Source organism: Homalodisca vitripennis, chromosome 3 (genome assembly GCF_021130785.1).
Source record: "Homalodisca vitripennis isolate AUS2020 chromosome 3, UT_GWSS_2.1, whole genome shotgun sequence".
NCBI lineage: Eukaryota > Metazoa > Arthropoda > Insecta > Hemiptera > Cicadellidae > Homalodisca > Homalodisca vitripennis.
This window is the reverse complement of record NC_060209.1, coordinates 106084269-106102696: the sequence shown is the minus strand read 5'-3', so window position 1 is coordinate 106102696 and position 18428 is coordinate 106084269. Positions and strand designations below refer to the sequence as shown.

The window sequence follows — 18428 nt, the reverse complement described above, 5'->3', positions numbered from 1 at the left end:
CTGTGCAGTAAATATTACTGAACTGAATTTTTGAGAATCTATCATGAGGTTGAACTAAACCAGTTACCAGTAAATAGCACACGAATAGTCCATAAAACACAACACTTTATTCAGTTAGAATGACATTCTATACATAAATATATTTCCAAGCCAAACCAAATGCCAGTAATAATACTCAATGAAAAAAAGCATAAGAAATCTTCTATGATCGACTAAACTAAACTAGCAACTAGCAACCACGCTCATGCTCACAAAACGGTAACTGTTAACTCTGTGATTAGTGTAACAAACATTTTGAGGATTTGAAAGAATAATGAAAATGAAGAACTTTTAAAAGTATTTAACAAGTTGGCCATATTTTTTGGTAGAATACATAACCACAAAATCATTAATTGAATAACGAATAACAATTCAGAAGTTTAACTACTTTCTGGTTCACCTGTAGAAGCATTTGAGACCTATTTCCACTTAAATATGATCCCTAAAAAAAGCTCACCGAGATGTTTCAAACAGGTTCAGAAATACTATCATATTTTCAGCAGTTCCTAGTGAAAATGAAAAAAAAAAACTGTTGTTTCAAATCAAAAGATATCCATTTATGAATAAATGTACTGATACGTTATCTCAAAATCTATAACAATGTTATGAAAAGAATACAATAATATGTCAGTGCTTAATATTTACCATGGTTATATAAGGGATAATATAGAGGGTATCACGCTTGCCACATCCAATACTCTTTCTCCCTTTCCCACCAAATTTGCAGATATCTGGAACCACCCGTGATCTCAAGTGTAGAGTTTTAACATTACAACTCGTTGGTAACAAATAATCAGTCTTTTTGTGTGTTCATCAGTAGTGATGGAAATACACTAGTATATTTTGTGCAAAATATAAAATAGTTAATGCTTAAAAAAATAGAAATCAAAACCAAACCATGCAAAAACCATTCAGCCTTACCAGGCGATGCAGCCTTCCCCAGCAAGGCAGCTGCAAACACAAATTGTTACTAGTCTGTTACTGATAATTTTTACTATAAAACTAGCAACGATGTCCTTGGTATTGCCTGTATTAATCTTTAATATGAAGTAAAATAATTAATTAATATTAAATCTTTACCCATTCTTCACTAGAAATAAAAGATCTCCCAAAATGAAAGTAATATTATTGAAATCAAGATATTCATAAGTTGATCAAAGAAATTCTAAGTTAAAATTAATTTGCTACTATAATATTTTTTTAATCATTTGACTGCCATGGACGTGTTTACATATATAGACTCATTTTGCAAATAACTTCTATGCCCTAGGCATCAAGTTTTCTATATTTGAACAGTAACACTGTTTCATTACTACTGTACTTATAGAGCTGATTATCAGAGCCTATTGTGATATTATATTATATTCATACTGCACAACCAGCAAAAAACATTGATCAACTTGGAATTTTTCATCATATGTGTTTATCTATAATTATTTTATTGTTTCAGTAGGTATAGCAGGGATAGATAAGTAATGAAGCTATTAGTTTTTATATTTACTCAGTTTTCAGTTAGATCTTGAGTAGTGAAACTATTCATGGGGACTAATTTAAATTGAATAATTTTAAATTGTGTATAATTGGGATTCGGATTCGATTTATCACAATATTTCTAACAGTACAACCACATACATTTACATTTGTATTTGTCAGAAAATACCATTAACACCATAAGTGCATATTTTGTAATACTTAAGAGGTTCATAAGCTGACAAAGAAAAGAAATTCCATCAAAAATAGGTTTTGTCGGTCAGTAAATAATTGCTACATTAAATTTTCTATTTGGTCAAGTGTCTGAAATTTAGGAAAAACAAACACCATGTTGTTTATTTCTCGTAATAACTTTGATATTAAGGTATCAGTATTATTCTTATTTCAGTTTTATCTCTAGAATAAATAATTTACAATGAAACAAAACAATCAACTTTTATGATAATTCTTGGAGCAATTGGACATTTTTTTCAATTTAACTTATTAATTTTTGTGGACTTATATAAAAAAGAAATCTTTGATTTCAAAAGACCTTGTACAAAATATACATCTACATTGCAAAATGAGTTAAAGGAGAATCCACATCCTTAATAAGCTTTCCCCTGTGTCTGAAATTTACTTAAAAAACCTCCAACCATCACATCCATATTACTCAGAAACCACTGCCAAATGATGGAGCATTTAAGTTACATGACTTAAACTATTCAGTCATTCCTCATGAGAAACAACCCCATGTATTCCACACTTCACAAAACAGCCTTACAAAACTTCTCCGCTTATCAAGCCGATTCTTCGACTTTAAAATTTCTATCAATCTCTTAGTTATGTAATACCTCAAAACTCATTTGGATATTTTGGCAATGTGATTTGTCAATTAAATTTTAAGCAATATTCTACTAAATACATATCCGAAATTCTCTGTAGTTGCATAAACTACAGGTCCATCACTGCAAGGTGCAAAATCTTCACAATACCACCTTACCATCCAGCAGAATTACAACTTTCATGACTCTCTCAACCGCAGAATCAGATATACAATACCCATCCAATGAAATCACAAAACCTAATGACTCTCTCAATTACAGAATAAGAGAGACAATTCCATCCTCTGATCCAGAAGAATAAACAAATCTCTTGACTTTTTCAATCGCAGACTCAAGACAATACTATCTTCCTATCCAACAAAATCACCAAATCTCTTGACTCTCCCAACTGCAGATTCATACAGACAATACCATTCTCCTATCCAGCACAATTACCAAATCACTTAACTCTCTAAACTGCAGAATCAGATAGACAATACCATTCTCCAATCCAGCATAATCATCAAATCTCTTGACTCTCCCAACTGCAGATTCATACAGAAAATACCATCCTCCCATCCAACAGAATCTCCATAATCTTGACTCTCTAAATCGCATTATCAGACAATACCATCTTACGATCTAACAAAATCACTTAACTCGCTCATCCGCAGAATCATATAGACAATACCATCCTCTAAATCAGCACAATCACCAAATCACTTAGCTCTCTTAACTTCAGAATCAGACAATCTTAGCAGAATTAAAATTAGCAAAATTCTCAAATAGCATTCTCCTCTCCTAGTGTTAGTGTGAAAAGTTGGCATCAACTACTTGTGTGACCATCCAGCAGGTGGGCAGCAGTTTAATTATCTTGCGTTAGTTCTTTCTACTTTCTTAGTTCTTACTAAGGCCTACACAGCCTATATTATATGTTTTACAGTCACAATTATCACTGTTAACATTATAATATTGACCAATTTTGGCCTCATTGTAGAGAGCCATCTTTAGTAAATAAAACTATCTGGTAAATAGATGTTTCAATTATCTGGCATACTCTGAGGAAGCCATGAGTTTTGGTGAAATAACAGTATTTAGTACGATTATTACATAAAAGTTCTTGTTCCCCCCCCGTTATGTGAGCCTAGCTGGGTTCCTATCAATAGATTTTTATGGCCCAGAGCCCTTCTCTAACCAGAAAGACCTTATTTTGGTAGTGAATTTTAATAAGCCTTTGACAGTTTCAAATAAAAAAATTTTCATACATGATTTATTTACACTTTAATAAGAATACACTTTACTTTAGTGATGAGTTTTGTGATTCTATAGATTTTAAAAAGAAGCACAAAAAAACTTTTTTACAAACGTTTAAATTTCATACTAACCTGCAGCAGTGGCTGAGCCTGTTAAACTCGAATGAGCTGAAACAGAAAATATATGATTTGGAAAATTTCAAAAATAGTAAATTACATTGATAAGAGTACAAATGTGCATACTAAAATATCTGTAATAATAAATTATTATTTTCTTTACATAAAATATACAATCTTCATTGTTAGTGTTTACATATTAAAATATATAATCTCACTCTTAATCAAAAAGTATTTTCATATAATTGAAAAAATCTTGAATATTCAAAAAGAAGAGATATACCTAAAAATATATTTAACATAATACTTTACTTTGAAGACTCATAGGTTGCAAATAGAAACCTTCATTAATTACAATGCAGAGGATGTGCATCAAGGTAGTAAAATAAAACAGTATTATACCCATACGTTTGATTTGAAAACAACCCCAAGAATAAAAATTACAGTTTTGAAACAAAACAGATGGTGGTTCCTGATTGGATGTGATGTTAGCTTTGGAATTGATAAAGACATTACAAAGAATATGTTTAGCATTAAAACAATAAGAGGATCTATCTACTGATAGCATAGAAATGCATGTTACAAACTCAACTAATTAGTAATTGTAATTCATTTATTCTACCTTTATAGGACGTACCGTGAAGTTGAAGTTTAGTGAAAAAAAACAGCGATTGAAATGTTTCAGAATATGACTGTTGAATTGAATGATTAACTTTCGATTAAATATTGTTTTAGTAATTGAATGCTACTCTGTGTGGTTCTAAAACAATTACCCTCACCTTAAAAGCTAAAATCCTAATATGATATTAATAAAATTTATAGGATAAATTCAATTTCTATTCACTATTATAGACAACTATACAATAATTCCATAATTATGGGCTCTATTTATTTCATGGGCACATATAGCATCATAATTTCATGATGTCCAATTCCATGTCATTTATGACATTAGGTACTAGTTCCATTATTTTAGATCTAATAATACTAAATATAACATTGACATAAGTTTTCTCCAAGCTTTCTTTGTACAAAAAATATGTACTAATCAATAAAAATACAACATTTCTAGATTTGTTGTAACTGAATATGAGGATGGAGTGCATTTTATTGTATAATTCAGTAAATTTTAATGTCCTTAAAATCTAAAAGACACATCTGCATGCACAAGTTGGACAAATATCCAAAAGATTTGTATACTAAATACTTACATTATCTATTCCAATAATCTTTATATTTGCCCAAGTATAACTTTACAATATACAGGGTGTCAATTAAGTTTGGAACCGGCCTTCCTCCCAAGCTACCAACCGATTATAGATAATAATATGCCACTTGAGCTTATCAATATAGTATTTAAAAATCCAAATTTTCAGTTACTCTGGTTTTTATCAAACAAGGAAGCTGTCTCACGGAGGAAGACTTGAAAATCTTAAATGCAAGCATAGATTGAGAAGTACATCAAACTAAAGGCCTTAGTTAGTAGAACACAACAACGCAAAACCAGATTTCAAAAGATTAAACTGAGCCAAAATAGTGGTGATTTCCACAAAGGTGGATTGGAGGACATAGAGCAATTTTTTTACTACTAATTTCATAAACCCCTTTGTATTATAACTTTAGTAGTATTACAAGTTGGGGGTTTATGTACGTGTTGAGCTGCTATATGGCACTCATCTTGGAATAGGGGTCAAAAGGTAAATAGAACAAAAAATAGGAGCTGATCCCTCTTTTAGTCTTATTCTGCCCGTCCTCATGTGTTACTGGCCTGTTTGAGAATTTTATCAAACGGAATCAAGATGAGAGTCAGTACAGAATAAGGCTGACATTACAGACAGGATTTGAACCCAACACATCTGAAAGCATCAGTTTTAGTCTACACTCAATAAAGCAAAAGTTTCTGACTGTACTCATTCATAAGTTAAGAGTTTAAGAGGAAGAACAAGTCTTATGGACCCCTTGTATAAAAATCTACTCTTAATAATTAAGATTATATCATTATTATATCTAAAACAATATTTGCAGTTAAAGGCAGTAATACTAACATAATAACTATTCATGTTTATGTATGTTATGTTAATATAGTAAGAGAAAACAAATAAGTATCACATGGCAATAACAAAAATTGCACCACCACCACCACAGAGCAAAGAAAAGTCAACATTTTTATCTACAAATAAGCCAAATATCTCACCATCTAAACATACTCAACCTAGTAATCAGAATAGATAATTGTTGAAAACAACTTGTTTACAATCTAAAAAAATTGAACTAACAAAAATGTTGAAAAACAGACTAAGTACAAAATGTCAAGCACAAGATATTAAAATAACAATCTAACTGAGGGATGGATGTACATGCACGATTTGTTAAATGGGTTAATAAAACAACCAAAGAAAAACTCCATTAGCTCAAAAAAGTGGGGAAATTACTGGAAAAAATAAAGAGTAAATTTTCCAAACTTTTTAAAATTTTCACAGACCTGGACTACTGAGACTAGATGTACTCGACCCTATAAACAACAAGATATTTAAAGTGCTGAACAAGCCTTAAGGCACATTTTAGCAGTGATGACATTTACAATCTTCTCCACACAACAATTTGGAAATTTAAAATACTTGTGTGAGTTCAGCACCAAACAAGTTGTTGTCTAATACAATATTATCAAATACAAACCAGAGTTTCTTACCATCTGCTTAGTAATATAAATAAGTATACATGGTCTCTTATATTTAGACGGTGTTGTATCACAAAAGTTGAAATAGTACCAACCAAATACTGTAACAAGTTAGACAAAATACTTGAGCAGCACATTGTCATTAAATATTGTCCAAGAGAAAAATATGTACCTGCAAAAATCTGAAATTTGATACCTAATTGTACGGTTTACTACAAATTAAGTAAGTAATCAATGTCTAATTATGATTCGAATATTTTGAATTGCCTTAGGATCAATGGAATTACTAACTTAAGTTGTTGACGACAAACAATAAGAGTGTGGTGCATTATGAGGTGAATTGTGAATGAGTAATATTTAAAGTTTAAATGAGATAGTTTTGTTTCAAGAATATTAGGCAATGATGTATAATTGATGACATTTCTATTTGCAAGGTTGATGGTAAGTTATATAACAAACCCTCACTATTTTTTTTTTTTAGAAATTGATACTTAATTTCCTATATTTATATATTACTGATTTAACTGTAACACAGCGTAATAATGAGTATCTAAATTACAACTAAGTAAAATGGAGTTGTGTAGATTCTTTCTCTAAATGGCTAATAATTAAAAAATACAATGATTCTTGTGAAATTATGGTGGTAATGTAGATGTCTAACAATATTACACAAGAGTCTGAACTCTGTTATTATTATTGTTATTTCATTTAATACGTAAGTTCATATATATTAGCAGATTCAGGCAGAATGATGCCATAGTGGAATAATGACATGATACACTGCTGTTACAGATGACACCATATGTGTATCATATACATGCACTTGTCATGCTGATGAATATCTCACTACTTCTATGTTATATTATAATATATTTTACTTTGTATGTTGCTATTAAATTTAAGATGTTAGTAACTTTACTTTAAGGTTAATGTAACTTCAAATAAACAAATTATTGCTAAAATTATTTAGGTTTTTTCTTATTTCTGACTTGTTTCAGCTAGTATAAATTGGTTGCAAGTCACCAAATAGTAACTTATTTTTGGAAAACAATAGAGAATAACAATATTTGATATATCATAATGAATTAATACCATGGAAATAAAAATTTACATTACAATTTAGGCCAGTACAAGGTCTAACATCGCTATTATCGGTTGGTATCATTGTTTCTTTTTTTATAAAGACTTTATTTATAAACATTATATTTTGCAACTGTAATACTAATATTAATCCTTTTGCCGCCACAGTCTGATTTAATTGGGTTTACAGTTCATTTCGATCAACACCACAGTTTGACCTTATTGGCTACCAGATTTGACTTGTAGTTTGCCATGGGCTAAGTTCAAGCTTGTGCCACACCAGCTGGATGTGTAAGCGAGCTGATTAAAACTATGTTTGTAAATATGTGTATTATAATTAAAAACTGTGTTTTCTTAATTTTGAATCTTTTTAGCGTTTTGACTGTGTAATCTTCTAGTTTGACTGCGCAATTTGGATTATTGGGATACCAACAATAGAGGTACACTATAAATTAAAAGTTTTGAATAAAATGTTAAATTTTCAGGGTTACAGTAAAAAGTCATTGTTATAGCCTCCAGTGCTTTTTAATATTTGAACACAAACATAGCTGTACGTTGTAAGAACCTATAAGGTGTTACTGTGGCCCAACAGTCACCTATATTTTGATAAGATATTTACCTATATTTTGATAAGAATAGTTTTTGAAAAGTACATATTTTGTTCTCTTTTACCTTTATTTCTTTATTTATGAATATTTTATTCTTAAAATTCTTTTTTTATCCTCATAAGATAATTATGTTTAAAAAACTAAAAAGATTACTGAACAAATTAAAATTACACATATATTTTTAAGTAATGCTTTAAGTGTCACAAATATAAAGTGGTTACATAAAGAATCTATAAGAGAGCACTTAATATAAATATTTATTTTGACACTCACATTATTTAGAGAATTCTATAGTTAATTCTATAGTAACTCATTTAGTATACTATTTAAAAGCCATAGATTTTACAGTTTAAAAAGTATTTGCCATGAATATTTACCATATCTTCTCCAAATCAATAGATATTCATCCTTGATAAATTTTCCAAACCATAGCTAAAATAGTCAAAACTCTACCAAGAATAATTATTTCCGTACCTAAATTCATTACTTTAAAATTTACTATTTCAAAATTCGTGGCTAAACACAAAGGGCTGAAAATTCTTAGAACTGAATAGGAATTTTTCATACTTGGTTTACAGTACAATATAAATATGAGCACATATGCTGTACTGACCAGTGGGTGAGACAGTGTTTCCTGCCGTGATGGCTGCCAGTGTGACTAGGTTCTGCATACTCATGGGCACTGTAAAAGGCAAGAACAATATTACACATGTAAATAAAAATAATATTGTTAATAATAAAAACAAAAAAATCTTTAGGTACTGATTGCTATCAGTTCAAAATATAATTTAACAGTTAACGGTGGTTGGATAGAAAATTGAGTCTTACTAATTAGCAAACTATATTGTACACTGACGATAATTGCTCTGTAATAAAGCTATATTAAAATCGTCGTATATTTGTTACAGAAGCAATCTCTACTCGCACTTTGACATGTATTCTGCAGGTATCCAACTGATTGCAGAGCAAATCATTACTTTATGTTAAGATTTTAAGGCAGACATATTTTAACTGACATAAAATATATCAACATTCTAGACAATGATGTACTTTGGGTAAAGGATATTGTGTATGTATTTTTGTGAAATTTTCAGGTTATATTACAATTTGAATTTACAAACTATATTATTTGTTCTTGCATAAATTACTAATTTGTTCATTAATTTTGACACCTAACGACATAATACCAGGACTGACCCAAGAGCGTTGACAGAGCAAGCAGGGTAATCACTTTGCTGCCAGAGAGGCACCTATTTATGCTGTAGTTTAAAGGTACTATCTTAGTGCAGTCTCAAATCAAAGGTAACATCAAATAAATCTGATGTATTTACAATGTCATCCATGATAATAATAATACCTCAAGATTCAGTATCTTCTGGTGTTTTTCTTAACATTTTAAAATTAATAAAAGCATGGTTAGTACATAGTATCTTGAGCTTTATGGATACATCTAGTAAAATATAACATTCTTTTGAATGTTTGAGTTGTTTTGAACACTGACACTTTTTATTGTACTTCGGGTAAAAGATATTGTGTATGTATTTTTTGTGAAATTTTAAGGTTATATTACAATTTGAATTTACAAACTATATTATTTGTTCTTGCATAAATTACTAGTTTGTTCATTCATTTTGACAACTAACGACGTAATACCAGGACTGACCCAAGAGCGTTGACAGAGCAAGCAGGGTAATCACTTTGCTGCCAGAGAGGCACCTATTTATGCTGTAGTTTAAAGGTACTATCTTAGTGCAGTCTCAAATCATAGGTAACATCAAATAAATCTGATCTATTTACATTGTCATCCATGATAATAATAATACCTCAAGATTCAGTATCTTCTGGTGTTTTTCTTAACATTTTAAAATTAATAAAAGCATGGTTAGTACATAGTATCTTGAGCTTTATGGATACATCTAGTAAAATATAACATTCTTTTGAATGTTTGAGTTGTTTTGAACACTGACACTTTTTATTGTACTTCGGGTAAAAGATATTGTGTATGTATTTTTTTGTGAAATTTTAAGGTTATATTACAATTTGAATTTACAAACTATATTATTTGTTCTTGCATAAATTACTAGTTTGTTCATTCATTTTGACACCTAACGACGTAATACCAGGACTGACCCAAGAGCGTTGACAGAGCAAGCAGGGTAATCACTTTGCTGCCAGAGAGGCACCTATTTATGCTGTAGTTTAAAGGTACTATCTTAGTGCAGTCTCAAATCATAGGTAACATCAAATAAATCTGATCTATTTACATTGTCATCCATGATAATAATAATACCTCAAGATTCAGTATCTTCTGGTGTTTTTCTTAACATTTTAAAATTAATAAAAGCATGGTTAGTACATAGTATCTTGAGCTTTATGGATACATCTAGTAAAATATAACATTCTTTTGAATGTTTGAGTTGTTTTGAACACTGACACTTTTTATTGTACTTCGGGTAAAAGATATTGTGTATGTATTTTTTGTGAAATTTTAAGGTTATATTACAATTTGAATTTACAAACTATATTATTTGTTCTTGCATAAATTACTAGTTTGTTCATTCATTTTGACACCTAACGACGTAATACCAGGACTGACCCAAGAGCGTTGACAGAGCAAGCAGGGTAATCACTTTGCTGCCAGAGAGGCACCTATTTATGCTGTAGTTTAAAGGTACTATCTTATCTTAGTGCAGTCTCAAATCATAGGTAACATCAAATAAATCTGATCTATTTACATTGTCATCCATGATAATAATAATACCTCAAGATTCAGTATCTTCTGGTGTTTTTCTTAACATTTTAAAATTAATAAAAGCATGGTTAGTACATAGTATCTTGAGCTTTATGCATACATCTAGTAAAATATAACATTCTTTTGAAGTTTGAGTTGTTTTGAACACTGACACTTTTTATTGTTTACTTTTTCCACTTGGCCTGAAATACAAATTTTGTATTTGAAAATAAAATTAGGAAGAATAACAAGAAATTTAACTTTTTCAAAATTGTTATTTCATCATAAAATTACGAGATAATTATGAAAAATATTGAATTAGTTTTAACACTAGTATTAAATTAAACTATATTGGAGAGAGTATATATTTATTTTGACCATCTCTTGATTTAGACAATTCTATATTTTTCACATATTCAGTAACTCATTTAGTATAATATTGAAAAAATAGATACATGATTACCTCTGTACAATATCTTTCCTTGACTCAATAAGAAAAAGTAGTCTGATGATTAATTGTGGTTGTGATATTAAAATCTCTTTCTCTCTCTAAAACATGTGTATAAAGTTACTCTTTTACATTTAATTTTATAAGGGGAGGACTAAAGTTTAAATCACACATGAACACATTGTTTAATTTTAAAGGAATATATCTAAAATTCAATTAGGACAAGTTTTAAATAAACAAACTGCCAGGTAGGGAGTGAAAATGTTAAACAAGACTCCTATGTATTATCAGCCCAAATTTACAACCATGGAAGAGAAATGGCAGCGGAAAATACTTTGTAAAGTTTCAATTTGTTCATGATGTATTAAACGAGTGAGCTCATCCAAATTGGCCCGAAACATGCCAAAGAGGCGAGACAGAAGAGCGTTACTCCATCGCACAATGGGACATTAACTGACGGAATGTCCCACAGCTTCGGATCGTCAACAGGTACGGGATTTACGAGAGAGGGCCGCAGGAGCATCCGTATAAATAGTGCTGTCACTCAAAATGTTTTCCTTACTGTATAAATGATTTGGCAACAAGCCAAATTTTATTTTTGGCCTACCTTCAGACAATGTAGTGGCAGCAGACCAGTCAAGTCAGCTCAGGACGTTGTTTGTCTGTTAGTCTCCCTGTCAATCAATTATATATAGTCTCATCTCTAACAAGGACCTTGTGAGCCCACAATTAACTGTTAATTATTTTACCCAACCAGTTTTAATCGCAAAACAATTTTAGATGCAAATTTAGTTCTATATTTATATTTATTTAAACTGCATACTAAACTTGGTACAAATTATTTACTTAAAAAATTCATACAGAAGCATACTCACTAGCATATGTAGCTGAGTGGTTAGCATCTCGTATTATCACCCAGTTTGTATCCCATTTTAGTTTGATCTCTGCATTTACGTACGTAAACATATAATTATCTAAGCTTAACCTGAAATACTACATACAATGGCTCCAGACTAGCCTTAAGATCACCACTGAGTACTCAATACTTATTTTAAAAAGTAATATAACCTAATAAAATTATAATAAAACTTGTCTTTATTATAAACCTTCAAACATAAATTAAGTTATTTTAGTTCAACATTTGCATGATGATACCTTCGTCCGTTTGTTACATAATACAAGTACGTCTGTTATGTTTAAGATTATCAGCTTATAAAGTATGTTCATTGAAGTTCACTACTTAATAGTGAAGTAACTGGGATTATAACCTTAAAGTGTTTTGTGATGCTTTGGAAAAGTTGTATTTACTATTATTTGATTGTTGATTTATCGTATTTTTTGACATTAGCAATACCAGCTGTTCCGATGATCGGTCTGAATAATCGTAAAAATCATTGCGCCTATTACATTAATATTTTTCTAGTTTATATTGTTTCCAGAACAATATTTCATGTTATTACTAAGGTTTAAATGCAAATTGAATAAGAAGGGTGATATACATCACCATGTAGTAAAAATACTTCACAATAAGATAAATAAAATGTATATTTTGTTTCTTTTTTGTGAAAAAGAACATATTAGCTATGTAGTATATAATACTGATGAAGATCCTGATATAATTTTCAGTTCTTGTTACCTAATATACATGTAACGATGCTATTAATTCTTGCCTGCGTCATATTCAAATTCTATGTATGAGTTGGTGGGGGGAGGGGGAATTTAAATACTTCCACATGGGACAGCTTTTCACATTTTGTAATTTAATAGTTTAATAATTATAGTTCATTTATATGTGTTGTAGGTGTGCCAAATTCAATTTATTTGGCTAATTTTTTTCGTCATGATTAAGTTAAAAAATAATTATTTTTTGGTTTATAGAGACAATGTTTTGTACACAAATTTAAACTACTGTAATAACTTTTATACAGTATTTATAATGCACATTTATTAAACGAAACAAAAAAGTTAGGCTTAATTGTGTAAACCTTAGATCGCTTTGGGTATAGTACTTATTGGTAAGTACTTAATGAGAATGGGATGGTGTGGTAAAACTTAATAGCTGATGGTCTGAATTGTACTATGAAGTCCTGATTATATAACAATACCCATAAAGTAGTGTTAATTGGCACCACTTAAACCAATCCAATTTAACAAAAAAAATATTCTATAATCTTTACAAAGGTCTTCTTTTATATTTTTAAACTATCATTTGTACTCGTATAATATAAAATTAATTACAGATTATTTACAACAAAAATTCCTTAAGTAAGAACTTATACATACTAATTGAAGTTAAAAAATTGTATGTGATAAATTTTTATGTCAGTATTGTATCAGTGTAATTTTACAAACATTTAATCACACTCACCTGTGGAGAAATTCGCTAAAGACGCCAAACCTCCAAGGTTTGCTTGGTTGAAGTCTCCTAAACTGGCAGTGGAGTTGTTTAGAGCTGACAAGTTTGTAAGGGCTGGAAAAATTAAATACATAAGTGTCAAAATAAGGAGTACTTCTCATTTAGAGAAAAAACAAAATAAAGAGGATTTGCCAGAATATATTATATAGATTTTCACAAACATTGAAAAATATTACTGATATTTGTTTAATGCTTAGAACGCCACTGTTATAACATGTTATTATGCAGTGTATCTTTCTTAGTCTTAATATAATGGTCAGTTTTAAGAGGAAATATTGCTTTCTCTTCCGTGTTAAAAGGGTTAAGAAATACAGAGAGGGTGAAAATACAAAATAACTGACAAAGAAAGTAGTGAATGTTGCAAAGTATTGGATTAGCAAAGCCTATTGACCTGCAAGGAGAGAATAGTATGAAAGCAAGTTGGCACACTCAACAATGTTAGCTGAAGTTATTCAGAACTTACAATGTGGAGTACATGCTAGTCTAATGCTACAGTACAACAATGAGAACACTGCTGCACAAATTTCAAACTTTCTGAAGTAAAACAGTATTAAGATAAAGTATCCACATTATTCTTCTATTAGTGCTACATCTAACTTCTGGTTATTCTTTAACTTCAAAATGACATTTGTCATTATTATAATTATTGATATTTGAAAGCTGAGATTGATTGCTCATTTCACATTTTTACTCTGTCCAAAAAATTGATTGGATGGTTTCAACATGTGTATTATTTGACTCCATATTGCTCATTTGATGTTTGAATAACTCTAAAGTTTGATAATTTGAGCAAAAAAAATTTACCAAATCAGCACTTTTGGAGTGGCCATCTTTTAAATACCTCAGTGAAGAGGTAACACTAACTCTTGTATGTCTTTAACCCTTCTCATGTGTATTATGTCAGTGATAACATTATAAAACTATAAAAATCATTAAAAAATTAAAATTTTATATTTTTTGTCCTACAATAACTTTAGAAACGTTAATTCAAATAAAACTTTTAAAAAATTGAAAAAGATTTGTTTAATTGTATTAGCACGCTAGGGGGAAGTACAGAAATTTATATTCAGTGTTCTAGGGGTTAGTCTATGAACATATGTTACTTTTTAATCGTTGTAACACTATATAATTATGTTGAATTTACTAGACCGTTTTAAATTAATTTAAAGGCATGAATAATTTCTGTATTAGAATAAACAAACAAAACACAAAATTAGAATCCAATAGGAACAGAAAATATAACTACTTTAAAAATTTGTTTAGTAACGATTTGAGATAAAAATGTATACTGTTTTTATACTCTCTTCATCTCTTTTATTCCCTTTTTCCTTAGAGAGGTACTCTATAAAACTAAGAGTATTCCCACTCAACAAGTAATTTGTGGGTATGCCAACACTCCTTATAAAAGAAAAAACAGGACAATAATATACTATCAAAATGAACTGGTGCAATGAAGTCATGTTTCCTAAACTATGACAACAGCCATTACTTTCAGAAGGAAGAGTGCTGCTTTCAAATTTTCATATGTAAGACACTAAAACATACTATGCATCTAACTTCTGCTTTTGTGTCTTCATTTCCTCAATTTCATTTTCAACTATGTTAAGATAAGTATCACTTTACTAACGTTAACTTTATTAGTACATTTAAGAACTGAAGTGAAATATACATTTTCTCAAATAAACAAAAACTATGGAGGAAAACAGCTGCTAGACGATCTCAACAATTCAGTCAGGGAATATCAAGTTACCGTAATGTAAATGTTGAGTGGAATAACATTTAAAACAGTCAGTCTGACTCAGTAAGTAAGACGAGTTGCTAAACAGGGATGGAGTTTCTAATGGAAACTTGTTGAAATCGAGCAAATTTATTGAAGCATGCTTTCGCAAAGTTTTCTGTTTGAACAATAGATAAGTTTCTGATGGGGTATCCCTCCGTGAAGGCGCTCTATCGCTTCGTTCACGTTCGTCTTTGTTGCGAGACAATGAAACTTGGACCACTGTCTCGATTGTCACATTTAACAATGAACTCAATTTCACAATCGGTTGAGTTACAAGATTCCAGATGAGTAGTTGTCAATATTGTGATTAAATCTGTATTCACTTGAATATCAGCAGAACGTTGCTTTTTAGTTAAGTGACAAAAATGAGGAATATTGTGTTAGGGCTAATTTGAAGTATTTTGCAATGAATTTAGAGTAAGATAATAGTTTCTTATTAAAATGTTATATATAATTTTATATATGATTTTAAAAGAATAGTACTAATTAATGATTTGAATATTATATTGACACACTTTATCATCAAATGGGAATTCCAAAATAAAAATTATACTCTTACTTTGTTTGGTTTTATGCATCATCAATACAATTATTTCTTCTTTATTCTCGATATTTTTGCTATAGTTCTATCAAACATGTTTTCAAACCACTAAAGAACAATACAATATTTTTAATTTTTTAGTATCCTGCTGAAGTTTATATTTAAAATCATTAAATTATACATCCAACCAACTTTCAATACCATTAATGTCAACATCTGAGCATTCATCGACATTTATAAATATCCCTAGTAACTCCTGAGACTGCACTTCATTGTCAATTTCTCTCCCCATGGCTTCAATCTGGTTCTCTGGCAAGTAAAACACATTAGGTCATACCTTCTTCCATGACTTTATAAGCGTGCTTCTGCCAACTTTTTCCTATTGATATTTTATAATACCGGGAACAAAATACTAAAAAAACCAGTAGTATCCTGGGTTTTTTTAATTTATTTTCCTATTAAAAGTAGTGTACATTTATGATTGCGTGACTCATTGCTACAAGCCATTATGTTAAAGCGATCCTATTTTTGAAATCTTTTGCTGACTCATAGTTTTATAGCCACCATTTTGCTTGGTAACATACGATAGAATAAACCGGTCTGGTTGGAATTATAAATATGATCTGATAATGTATTCTCTTTCTTTACAAAATTTCCAAAGTCTTTCTTTAATTTATCAGTCATTTCAACATTGCCAGACAACTTTCGCCAGTTACAGTAAGTTGAAGGATACCATGGTGTTTTTTTCCACCTATCAAGCCAGCCTTGACTGGCAGTAAAATTTGAATCACCAAATGATTATTCAAACTAAAAGCCTTTTGCTGTACAATGGGACTTGACAATGGTAATCTCGTTCCCTTTCTGCACAAAATCAAACCAACAATGTTTTGTCCAGCGATTCATTTTTAGCTTTCTTCGCATTGCATTGATCATCCAAACTGCCTTTAAGACATCATTTTAAACCAAACTCTTCCATGGATTTCCAATTTTTCTTCCAGTCTGACTATAACATTTCCAATTCCAAAATCAGCTGCAGTTAATTTTAATGACTCACCTGTATCAATTCGTCCTAAAGCTTCTAGCTGCTTTTCCAGCGTTACAATATTTTTGTGTTTTGTTGCCATTGTTTACAGATATTTACTACACAACAACTGTACATACACAACAGAGAAAAGAAAAGCTACTAGCGTTATAAATGAACTCACACACAAACTGAACTGACACAATATTTCAGTGGAAATGATCTGGACATGTAAATGTAGCTAGCGGCAGCCTGAATGAGCAGATAGGCTATTTCCCCCTCCCACTACGATGTTATGCATCAGGCTGACTCATCGAATTCTATGAAGTCTACTGATAAACAAACATCTGTGGGTGGATGACAAAAAGCTAATTTTTAATTTTCCTGAATTGATCTGGGTTCCAACATAAAGGGGTCTGACTTAAAGAGGTTGCACTGTAAATTGACTGTTACGGGCGTCCAAAAACTCAAAAGCCACTGCAAGATCAGATGTTGGCAGTTTAAGGATTAACATTGATTGTGTAATATATATGTAGTGAAACTGTCAACCCTTTCAAATATCACATTTAGTATTAATTGGGATCACGGAACCTTTGTAAGACTGGATGATGATAGTGTACAGGTTGAGTTGTTGATTTTACTCAAGGTAATTTTCATCAATATTTTCATAAATAAATAATGGTACCCAATATGATCAGGGTAATAAATTACTTTTAAGAGTCGAGTTTCTTAAAGCTAAAATTGAACTCGATGGTATAGTACATTACAAGAAATAAACTGCATTGACAATTTCAACATACCTATATATTTAATTTAACGTGATAATGTAATGTTAAAAAAATTTGTTACTTCCTTATAACAAAATGTATCAACAAAATTACATTAAGACATGATTAAAATCTTACAAAAATACAACATTAAAATAAAGACCAGAACATCGGAAGTCAACAGCATTAGCGTTCTCAACCGACACTTCTGTGCAAAACAGGATTGATTCAATTTAATTCATAACCATGACAACTTGGGCAATTATGTCTAGTATGGATTAGTCTGATCATGAATGTTTGCATATTTTTAATACTAAATTTTAAGAATTTACAAATAGTTCTGCCTAGAATGATTTATTCATCTTTAATTTAAAGTACGATAAACAAGTTTACATGCCCTTTAATATCCCTTGCCTTGTATAGTGTTTACATCACCTCTCATTTGGTGATGTAAACACTACACAAGGCAAGGGATGTTAAAGGGCATGTAACACAGTTAAGACCACATTGAGAGGGCGGCCACACAACAGAGTTATGTCTGAGCAGTTGTGTTACACTGCATTAATACGGTCACCAGCACAGGAATGTTCGTATGGCAGTAACAGACGGTAATTGCATCACTGATGATTACATTTCAGTAAGTGCCATCTCTATCG

At 30.5% G+C, this 18428-nt stretch overlaps 1 protein-coding gene across 14 annotated transcripts in view; it reads right to left on the bottom strand.

Annotated features, from left to right (window-relative positions):
- LOC124357269 (CUGBP Elav-like family member 1) overlaps window positions 1–18428 on the bottom strand; it is a 1015984-nt gene that overhangs the window by 16709 nt on the left and 980847 nt on the right. For 10 of the 14 annotated variants that reach the window (XM_046808844.1, XM_046808846.1, XM_046808854.1 and 7 more), the window contains 5 exons: window positions 13616–13717; window positions 8682–8750; window positions 6186–6215; window positions 3719–3754; window positions 961–990 (listed from right to left, as the gene is read on the bottom strand). In XM_046808844.1, the coding sequence (XP_046664800.1) occupies window positions 961–990; window positions 3719–3754; window positions 6186–6215; window positions 8682–8750; window positions 13616–13717 (267 nt within the window). The remainder of the gene's footprint in view (window positions 1–960; window positions 991–3718; window positions 3755–6185; window positions 6216–8681; window positions 8751–13615; window positions 13718–18428) is intronic. The other 4 variants (XM_046808855.1, XM_046808852.1, XM_046808851.1 and 1 more) reach the window with 3 other exon arrangements.